This window comes from Physella acuta, unplaced genomic scaffold (genome assembly GCF_028476545.2).
Source record: "Physella acuta isolate Inbredline_101_S28 unplaced genomic scaffold, ASM2847654v3 ptg000556l, whole genome shotgun sequence".
In the NCBI taxonomy this organism is placed as follows: domain Eukaryota; kingdom Metazoa; phylum Mollusca; class Gastropoda; family Physidae; genus Physella; species Physella acuta.
In genome coordinates this window covers 104,391-115,556 of record NW_026732075.1, presented here as the reverse complement: position 1 = coordinate 115,556, position 11,166 = coordinate 104,391, and the positions used below count along the sequence as shown (strand labels likewise).

Genomic DNA, 11,166 nt, shown 5'->3' with positions numbered 1-11,166 from the left:
CAACCGACTCGACTACATCGACCCCTATTTAACTTACGAAATGGCAGAATTTGTGCAAAATAAATCATTAAAATTAAAGCCAATATTATTTCTTTATATCACAAGTATCTGTTTTAAAATTGTAAGTTCCAAATGATACGTTTAAGATTACAATTTTACATAGGCCTAGATGCCATACAATGAATACATTTTAATAGATCTGGTATGAATTACAAGTTGTAGAATACGATAGTAAACGCTACTAAAAATTGTATTAATTTACTTATTGTTTTAAAATAGTTCACCACAGTATTAGGAGTAGTCCAAAAACGACTTCACTGTCTTAGGTAGAGTGGTGTTTGGATGTCACGATGTGTGCGGAGGAGTCGGTTCAGAAAGAGTCGATGATACATTTAAAAAAAAAACACTTAAATTTAGCCCTCATTTTGCGGTAAAAAAATTGTAAATTGTAATATTTTATATTAAATTATATGTTAATATAATAAGTAGCTATTTAACAAACAAAAACTAAGAGTAATTTTGAGAGGGGTGAGTTAAGCCCAGGCGTGACTTTAATTTTGGGAGGATGGGGTCTGGCATTTTGTGAACATGTGTGATGATGTGGAGGGGGGGGGGGCAAAAAATCATTTTAAAAAGCGTCACGTTGTTTATGGATGATCCTTTACAATGCAGATGAATAACACTAAGGGGTCATCCATAAATGACGTCACGCTTTTTTTGACGATTTTTACCTCCCCCCTCCTCACAAAAAGCCAGACCCCCCCCCCCTAAAATGACGTCACACCTCAACCTACAACCCCCCTCAAAATTGCAGTTGAATTGTTTTTAAACATCGATATTTTTCCAAAATCTTGTCTAAACTATTACAATTTATTAAAACATTTATCTAAAACGCGAAATAACGTCTACAATTCGTTTTCTAACATTGCTTTTTTATAATGCAAAAATGTGACGTCGCAACATCTGAACCCCCCCCCTCCCCCTCATCACACATCGTCACAAAATCACGGACCCCCCCCCCCTCCCCCCTACGAGTGTGATGACCCCTAAATGCCTTATCTGATCAATTAATGTTAAATTGGCTCTAGTTGAACTGTTCGTTAAGTAGACTAAACAAATAACCACGATTAAGCTTGCCGTATTGGCAAAATAATTTCTATTAATAATTTTCACCTACAAGCAACCGTCAGCCACCATCAGACCAAATAACCTAGCCCCTAACCACATTTTATAAGAAACCATTCTTCAATAAATTTAAATGTATCCTAAATTCTAGTTTCAGCGTGAACCAAATGAGGTTGAGAAAGTCTACACATTTATTAGATCAAGATCTAGCCTAGATCTAGATATAAAACTAAATGCAAGAATAGATCTAATAATTTTCAACGTAACTTTGTTTGACTATCGCTTTTTTCTTGTTTGCGTGAACTTATTTAAAAATCGATAGACAAGCTACCGAATTAAAGTCACTTTTATTTACACTTCTTCCATTTTAAACTAAAAACACTTCTTTCCAAATTCAAAATACTTTTTCAAAAATGGTTTGAGATTTTAAAAATTAATCTGGTCATCATTCCAAGCGGTTTGCGTCCATCATGGCGGAGTTATTTGGATTACATTTCTAACTTAATTTACATCAAGTGAAATGAAACAGTTAATTGGAAAATATCAGTTGAATTTATTGTAGAATACTATTTGCTAGATTTATATCTGAGTACATTGTTAAAGTATATACATTTTAACATAAAAAATGTCAGAAAAGCTTGATACGCGTGTTATTCAAGTGACAAACATAGCCCCGAGCTGCACAAACGAGCAGATGAGGACTCTCTTCAGCTATCTTGGACGTGTCAGGGAACTCAAAATGTATCCACCAGAGTAAGTAATCATTTTGAACTATTGAAAATCTTGTTTTAATTTAATAGGCCTACCCATTGCGAGAAGGGCGCAAAAACCGTCTGTGACGTATATTTTTTCTTCGCATTTTTAGATTTTACCACCACCCGATATCTATGGACGTTGGTAGGATGCAAAGCTATCTGCAAAAATTTTACTGCGACCGATTTACAGTGATTTTTTTTTTTTATGCAGACTTCAAAGACGTTTTGTTTACATTCTGATTTTTCCGTCGCTAGACATTCTGATATTCAACATAACCATCTTTTGTGTCGACTTGGTATACCACCTTGTTTGAAACCACCTGAAATACCACAGACGATAGATCAACTTATTTCTTTTGTGTAAAACTCTGAGGCCGCCACAAACAAATATTATATTGTTGCTAATAAATTTTGTTTTATTACGTAGTAGAACGAAAACCTGGTGCAGTGTTTCCTCCAGACTTTTTACTCGGGGGGGGGCACTGGTAAAAGAATATGTGTGTTTTTAACATAATGATATTACACTTACAACTAAAATTAATCAAATCTTTTACTTTTGCACTAGAAATACCGAAGGAGTTGTGGCAAGAGTGGCTTACATTGAATTTGATGACACTACTACAACTGGAGTGGCCTTACATCTTAGTGGCACAGTGTTTATTGATCGTGCTTTAATGGTTGTTCCAGTGATGGATGGTATTATTTTTTCTTTTAAATTGACATTACACTTGACATTCTGTTTTGAGTAATATTAGGCACAAGACATTCTTTGTCCCACCTTCCTTGAGCCGCCAATTTTGTTGATGAAGCCTTACAGATAGTGTCTCCATACATTTTCTCTATAGAAGAATATATATACATAAAACAAGCATGATTAAAAAATAAACATGAAAGTCCCTAAAAGGAAAGCTAGGAAGTTATTTTTAATTAGAACTAACTTGTTAAAAGCTGTGAACTTAATTGCAGAGTGGGAAGTAGGCTTTGTAATTGTGGTAATTATTTTACAGAAAATTTTGACCAAATTCTAATAGGCATATACTATATTTTAAAAATGCTTTTCAGTGAATTTTTTTTTTAAAAGGTAAAATTCCAGATGAGCACACTGCCCTTCAGTTAACACCACAAGCCGTTGCAGGAATGTTGCCTGGGCAACCAACATGGCCAGCAAATGTTGTCAGTCAGGTAGTTATATTTGCTAACCATAATTCTCTTCTCATTTTCATGTGAAAAGTCCTTAATAAAAATTAAAAAAAAAAAACCAATATATACACTCAATGAATATAATTTGAAAATGTGCCTACTTTAAAGGTAACTTAATGCATAATTTTTGTCACTTCTAGGTTACGGGAACTGGAATCAATCAAGTAATCACAACTTACGACCCTAGACTAACATCACTTGGCCTGCCACAGTATCCTCCATTACCAGCATCAACAGATGCAAGCAAAATTGAAGAAATAAGACGTACAATTTATGTTAGTGACCTGGACCCTGCGGTAGTAAATACATTTGCTTTTTCTTTTGAGAGAATGTGGAAAGAAAGTTGCTTCAGCAAACTTTTTGGCAACCATCATGTGGTTTTTAAGCTTCATCTGTTCAGGCTTGTTATTTTCTTTTTCATGAAGTTAAATATTCACTAGTATAAGTGTTTTAGTTGTACATATTGATACTTGGTGCCCACTGCAAATAGCAGGTTTGAATAGTTATGCTTATTTAAAGATTTATAAAATAAACAGAGTTTTCTGTCTATTTAATACCTTTTAATTGAAATGATGAAACAAGCACTTATAATAAATAAAATATGTGAGCAAATTCCAGAATTATAATTCTTTTATTTTAATCATTAGACTATATAAGTCTAAATTTTCAAGTTACAGTTGACTTAGGAGTCTTATTTATATAATTCCAGGTCACAGCAGAAATGTTGCTGAATTTTTTTTCTAGTGTTGGAGAAATCAAATACATTAGATTGGCCGGAGATGAACGAGCGGCTGCAAGGGGTGCATACATTGAGTTCACTGACCAGCGGTCTGTTGCCCAAGCCCTGACTTACAATAATGTAGCCTTTCAGGGACGGACTATGAGGTAGCCTTTTAAAATTTTATATTATTCAAACCCGTATTATGTCCAGATACTTTACTAATTTTCATACATTGTCATATGTTTTCACTTCTAGCAAATTTTGTTGTGTTATTGTTTTAAATTTATATTTTTCTAGTGTTGTACATTCTAAGGCCAACATTGTGAAGCCTTTAGGAGGAAGGATAACGGAGGCATCTCAAAGAGAAATAGATGAAGCCATGAAGAAAGTTAAAGAAGCTTCAAAGCTAATTTCAGCTGCAGCTAGTGAGTCAAGTAAGCCTAACTTGAAATTAGAATACTAGTACATAATTACATTAGAATAAATTGACCTGTAGATGTATTAAAATGTTTAAATTGTAATTGTTTTTCAATTCAGGTTATTTAAATTGAGCTAAAGCTGTATTTACCTGCTATTTAGGGAAAGATTCTTCAAGGTCTCCAAGCCGCAAACGGTCTAGGTCAAAATCCAAAGTGCGTAGCAGGTCACCATCACGTCGATCACGGTCACGCTCCAAGGGACGCAGGCGTCGGACAAGATCTCGTTCTCGTAGAAGATCAAGATCCCGTCACAGGTCACCAAGAAGATCAAGATCACCTGTGAGACGTCGTCGTTCGCGCTCCAGGTAAGACAAATAGATATTTATCATGTGTGGCTTTTATCTCTATAGAATTGAAACAGATTTTGACATGTAATGAATTAAAAAAACAACCCATCACTAAAATGTTTTTTTTTAAAATAAAAAGTAAAGATAATTAAATGGGAAAATGGATTATAAAATTTCATATTAAATGTGTATGGGCATGTTCTTGATTACTGTTATTTGATGCAGGGGAAGAATCGTTCCCTCTGCTCCTCCTTTGTGAGTATAATAAAATGCTTGTTATTTTTTGTTTCACCACATTATACATTTAGTTAATATTACATTTTTATCTTCTTTTATTTAAAAAAAATTGTTTTGATTCAAGCACAAAATAAGGACATTACCATTTTTGAAATTGAAATTTAGATTCTATTAATAAAAACAGCTGGTGTTTGTTCCAAGTTTTTTTTTTTTTTTTTTTTGTTTAAAAAGATAATAAATAGTCCTTGTTTTGTTAGTCAATGTGCAGGTTTCCTCTTTGGCTTTTACTGTGATAATAGTGATATGGGTGTACATTGCCTGAAACATACAAATTTTTTAAAGTAATACTATCAATTGTATTCTAACAATTCTGATAGTTTTTTTTGCATCGTTTTGATAAATTATATCAGAGACAACCTGTTTTCTAAATTATTAATAACTATGACTAATTCAATCCATAATTATCTGTTTTTGTTTTGACGATACTTTAAAAAAAAAAATTAAAATATGTGTATCCCATTTTAAAAAAAATATTTTTGCTTAAAACTAATAATTACTGATAAAAGTTATTGCATGCAATTTTTTGAAAAACTTCACAATGCTTAAGAATTATTATCATTGGCAGGTTTTAAATGCATCATCTTTTAAATTAACCTTCCTCTTCTTATGTGTATCTTTAAGTGTGCATCTGAATACAAAATTATTTTTTTCATTTATGTGTATGAAGTAAAATTTAAAATGGATTTACATTTTTAAATGCAGAAAGTATATTTATTGTATTCATCTTTTCAACAAATGAGAGAATATAAAAATCAAACTGTGTTGGTAATGAGGCTGTGCTTTGATTAATAACCAACCAGGCTGGTAAAGTGGGTAGCATACCTTACTGATAAGAATACTGCAACACTAAAGTACAATGCAATGATGAAAAAAACAATTTTACAGCTTTTTTTGCTTGGAATTATTATTTTTGCTTGTAACATGCCTGCTACAATATATATCTTCTAGCCCTTTTTAATTGTGTTGGCATGCTTAAGCACTCTTATTAAAAAAAATGCAATTTATTATTTTTCATACAAGTAATTATCAATATAAACATAACCATAATGCTTGAAGAGTGCTTAAATGTGCCATTTAATATATATTTTATATTTAATTTGTTGCTTTTTATGGCTTAAGTCTACTTTAAATTAAAACAATAAATAAAACATTTAATTTTAGATTTCTTCAAACACTTTTTAATTATTTAAAATTTGTGTCAGGCGCAGGTCGAGGTCAAGAGACAGAAGACGATCTAGGACGAGATCCCCAGTGAGACGCAGGCGATCTCGCACACGATCAAAATCAAGGTATTTTAAGTATTTTGTTTGTCAATTTTGAATATTGCAGTATTAAGCTTTCTATCTGGCAATAGCCATGTTGGTCTACATTTATCATTCAGGTCTGCTATGGTTGAATATTTGCCAATATATATTTTTTTAGGCGACGTTCTCGCACACCTCCAAGATCATACAGCAAGCGCTCACGATCGAGGTGAATAAATTGTTTTTTTATTAAGCTTGTACCTTTGGTATTTTTTATTACGATTTCAGTCATCAGAAGTTTAGTCTGTTAGAGCCTTGTCTGTAGCATATGAATTACCCAATGCATTTTTTCAAGGAGCAGAAGAAAATCAATATCTCCAGTTCGAAGAAGGAGTAGATCTAGAGATCGTAAGGAGAAGGCAAAAGAAAAGAAAAAGAGTCCTTCCCTCTCCCCGCCTCTGTTGGAAAGAAGTGGATCTGTTCCCCCTAAGAATGTGGAAACTGTCAAAGATGATTCTCCTGTAAAGGTTGAGAGCAGGTAAAACAAATACTCATTTTTTCTACAGTGGTTCTTACTTTTTATTAAATGCGTGATAGAGACCTGTAATATTTTGGTTGTGATAGTGAAAAGTTTGGGACTAGATAGATACATTAAAGATATTTAATTAAGAGTGGGTATTGCACCACGATAGAAAAGGGATGGATGTGGTGATAATTTTGCTTTACATTAGTTGCCTTTTCTAATGCTGAGTTCTTAGAGATCTATTAGTCAAAGTTCACTTGTATATTGTTATCCCTACTTTCCTGAGTTCTATCCACTGAAGTGGTATTCATCATTTGATCAGGAGAAGGGCAGATAGAAAAAATTATTAATTCACCAATGAAATATTTACACACTAAAAATAGAGCTCATTGAATTTTTTTAATAAACAATTTATTTGTTTGTTAACACCCTAAGATTCTTAAAAAATAATCATTCTTATGACCAAACTTACGAATTACATATTGAACTTGAATATCTATACAAGATCCATATTAACATTAAATTTTTGATTGATTGTCTTTACTGGAGCTCTCTAATGAAGGTGTATTTTTTGTTGTCATAATCAACTTTGTTCATGAGCTTGAATTATCTTTTCTAATTGTAATATGTAGTTCATTATCAAAAAATACTACATTCATTTTTAACACATTGTTGAATTGTGTTAAACTGTTTAAATTACAAATGTTTCTAGCAGTTTTTAGTGTATTTTTATAAGAAAGTTGATACTCCACCGAGAATAATCACATTTTGAGCTTTCTAAATCAAGTTTCAAACAAAAAAGCCATGTTGTCTCTCTATTTATTGTATCTATGACTCTAATCTGGACCTTATAAAAAACCGAGCATGTCATCCTTTTTATTTTAGTCCTCCGCCAGTGCTGCCAACAGAAAGTGCACCGAGGTAAAAACTTTAGTTTGTCCCTTGTCTCTTAGCACCTGTTCATCAGGTGTTTGCATACAGTATTCTGATGAACTGCTTCTTCTGCAGTCACATTATCATTTATGTCCATACTTCTTTTTAATCTTTTCTCTTATTCAGATGATCATCCTCCTCTAAATATTTCACCCATTAATATATATTAATTTTTTAATCTATATTTTTTATTTTATTTTTTCTATTTTTCTCTTTCTCCTTACTAATTTCTTTTTAAATAAACCATGAAAATTCTGAATAATGAAAATTTCTTCATTGACACCTACACCAAAATGTTAATTAGCAGAAATATTTTTCTCTTTAATCTGCATTGGTCTTGGTGCTTATAAATTAAGATTTAAATTTGTTCTTTATATCAGCTACTAATTAGAATCAATTATTTTTGCAGTGGAAATATACTAAAGCAAATTTATATTTAAAAAATGACTGTCTTTCTTGTTATAAACTTGATTGTTAAAATGGTTTTATAAATAAAAAATATTATATCATGTTAACTTATGCGCTCCATATTTTTACCATTATAATATCCTATCAATGTTAGTTAACTGCTACTTCTGAGTATATTGTTGTTAGTATCATTAGTATCTCAAATAAATAACTGAAATATCTGTGTGTTTCTCTCACTTGCACAGTGCTAATGCTGAAGGAGATAGTGGCAAAACTGTCACAAAAAAGAGGTAACTCTATCTTAAAGCCACTTGTCCACCTCATCTATATATAACATCTTTTTAGAAATATTTACTGTGATTTTTTTTTTATGTCTTTATTTTAGTATTGCAATAATTTTTCAGTGATCTGAAGCTTAACTCCACAGTTGTAAAGTCTTATTTAGTTACCATCATGATTTATTTAATTTTCCACCTATTACTATGTTTTACAGAATATATTTTTATTGTATTTTTTCATTTTGTATTTCTGGTTATGCTTTTTTTTTATCTTTTATTGATACATTTTGTATTTGCCTATTATTAAATTTGCAACCTGCATAAGGTTTTCCTTAAACAAAGTTAGTGTTGAATTGAAAAGTTTAAGATATTTATGTTTGGTTCACAGGTCTCCTACACCAATTAAGCCACGTCGTTCCAGCCCTGCTCCTCGTAAACGAAGCAGATCAAAGTCACCAAGGTAATTAAAATCTTTTTCCACTTGGTAAGAATTAATTGTAACAAATGCATGAATTTCTGTGTATAACATTGATTAGACAGCTTAACTCAACCTGAAAACTTGTTATTATAGTAGTCGTCGCAAGCGGAGACGTAGAACAAGGTCACCAACTCCCCGTAAACGTTCCAGAACTCGAAGTGGCTCTAGAAATAGGTCAGTTTTGCTTTGTTTTTAGCCTTTTATTTAAGAATAGTGTTGATGTACATTGCAAATGAAACCTAAGTAAGGTCATAAAATCTTAATTTCTAATTTGTAGTACTTGACCAACACATTTTGAAAAGCAGTTGGGCATCACTTAAACTTTTTTTTTGTTTCAAATTCTTATGTTCGGTATCGTTACACTTAATGATACAGGAGTACTCTTTTTAAAGCATTCTAGTAAATTATGATAGCATTAGTGTGATTTGAATAAATAAGAGATGGAACTATTTAGGAAATTTATTTTAAGTGAATATTTTTAAAAATTCTTGTGCCTGCCCAAAAAAAAAGTTTGATCCTGAAAATTGTTAATTGAGTTGTCTGATTTTATCTAAACTATTATAGGTCAAAACGTGAACGCAGCAAGAGAAGTCGCAGTAGAGAAAGGAGACATGAATCAAAGAAGAAGAGCACCAGAGAAAAGGAAGAGAAAAAGAAAGATACTACATCAACAGCAAAGGTTGCTTTTTTTTTTTTTACTGCATCTGTAAAATTCAGTAATGTTTTGATGTTTAGTTAGATTTAAAGCTTTCCCCTAAATTCTAATTATGATGGCTTTTTGTTTTCTTTAACCAGATAAAAAGAGACTATGATGAAGAGGAGAAAGGTTTTGCCAGTGGAAGTGAGAAAGAGAGGGGAGTTACTGAAGAACGCTCCCTTTCACCCCCAACATTGGAAGCTGGAGATAAAGATTCTGATCACCAGCCTGTTGATATGGACATGAGTGATTGAAGCTGTCTGGCTTATTATACCAACATTGGACTTGATATTTGAAAAAATGACTTGATAGGACTAAACTGACATTAGGCTGAATATTTAAAGGGAAGTAATTTAAAATGACTAATTTATTAGACTACCATTTTTAAAATCCTTGTAGAGTTAATTTGCTTTGAAGCTGACAGAATTACTTCTAGCCTAATACCCTATTCAATAACCTATATTCAAAATCTAGTGGTCTTATTTGATATGACTGGAATTATTGCAGTGACATTAGACTGTTGGGGGAGATGATGTAACATGACTTTATTTGAGTACACTGATTCATGGCTTGCACTAGAACTTGTGTTTAGGGATATTATGTTGTTGGAGTTTTTCTTAGCTATTTTTAAATATGAATTCAGAAATAACAAGGTTAAATGTTTGATAAAATAGTTTAACATATTTGCTCTTATCTTACGTATGAGAAATTGTATTGTTAATTTTGCTTGTAAATAACTTGATTGAATAATAAGTGTATGTGTTCATGAATTAAACTATTTTTTAATTCTTTCCATTTTTTTTTTGCATTAAATTAACGAACCTGGCCCCTGTAATACTGTTATCTTGTCAGTGCTACTTGGTAAAGTGACACAGCATTTCTCATGAACTTTTTTTCCAAAAAACATTTTTAATCAGTTCTGTGAAAAAGGCACTGTTGTATTTGTATAATTAAAAATAAATTTTTCCTTGTTCCATTTCTTTGCTGTGGAGTTCTGTCTTCAATAGCCCGTAATTGTACCATTCTAGATTTGTTGACAGTAGGCTTTTTTATTTATTTTTATTTTTTTGGAAATATTTCTGTGGAATTTAGGCATAGTTGTAAGTCACTTAAAAGTAACTCCCTCTGGGTGATCTCTTGATTGTTTGCTTGCTCAGTTATTAATTTTAATTTGTTGGAAACAAATTTGTATAATCTCTACCTGAAGTTGGAAACTCAAAAATGTCTAGAAAGGGTATAAAATGAATGTGCATTCTGTCAAAAGACCAGTGGTTTATCCTTTACACCCTGCTGGCAGATTCTGTATGTGACTGCACTTTCCCCCATAGTTTCTTCAACTTTCAAGTTATTTATTCTTATAATGTTCACAACGATGCTCCTATAGATGAGTTAATAAAGCATAAACCCACAAGTTCTAGAAAGAGTATTAATAATCTTCTGCTCATATTTTGTGACATTGCTGCATAGTGATTTTAAAATATTCTGTATAGCTGGGTCACTTAACGTTGTTACATAATCTAGTCACTAGCAAAAGTATACACTTCTTTTGGTACTAGTAGTAGCCCAAGTAAAGAGAGCACTGGGTAAGGGTCACGGAAAATTAAAATGCATTTGATCTAGTATAAAAACGGAGAATTTTTTTTAGGAGGGGGGGGGGGGGGTTACCAAGAAGCAGCCCGTATTGTACAAGGTATCAGTTCAGAAATAAAGTAACTTGACCGCTGATTGGGTAAAAAAGTAA

The 11,166-nt window shown here is 32.0% G+C and overlaps 1 protein-coding gene across 10 annotated transcripts; it reads left to right on the top strand.

The window, feature by feature from the left end:
- Window positions 1–1,576: 1,576 nt before the first annotated feature.
- Window positions 1,577–10,407, top strand: LOC131946380 (putative splicing factor, arginine/serine-rich 7). 10 transcript variants are annotated; one of them, XM_059307096.1, is made up of 17 exons: window positions 1,577–1,878; window positions 2,446–2,576; window positions 2,962–3,062; window positions 3,221–3,376; window positions 3,790–3,965; window positions 4,099–4,235; window positions 4,381–4,585; window positions 4,793–4,822; window positions 6,067–6,153; window positions 6,287–6,337; window positions 6,464–6,646; window positions 7,517–7,552; window positions 8,218–8,262; window positions 8,639–8,710; window positions 8,822–8,902; window positions 9,293–9,407; window positions 9,524–10,407. In XM_059307096.1, exons 1-17 carry the CDS (start codon window positions 1,751–1,753, stop codon window positions 9,677–9,679), a joined length of 1,890 nt encoding a protein of 629 aa, XP_059163079.1. In that variant the 5' UTR covers window positions 1,577–1,750; the 3' UTR covers window positions 9,680–10,407. The 10 variants fall into 10 exon arrangements, with proteins under 10 accessions (XP_059163079.1, XP_059163083.1, XP_059163082.1 ...); XM_059307100.1 differs by having other exon boundaries at window positions 3,221–3,379; window positions 4,099–4,226; XM_059307099.1 differs by having other exon boundaries at window positions 3,221–3,379; window positions 6,073–6,153.
- Window positions 10,408–11,166: the final 759 nt, after the last annotated feature.

Coding starts and splice junctions, on each gene's coding strand:
- LOC131946380 (XM_059307095.1), top strand. CDS start 1,751: ATGTCAGAAAAGCTTGATACGCGTGTTATTCAAGTGACAAACATAGCC. Junction 6,647..7,516: donor CCTGTAAAGGTTGAGAGCAG/GTAAAACAAATA, acceptor TTTTTATTTTAG/TCCTCCGCCAGTGCTGCCAA. Junction 8,263..8,638: donor AAAACTGTCACAAAAAAGAG/GTAACTCTATCT, acceptor TTTGGTTCACAG/GTCTCCTACACCAATTAAGC.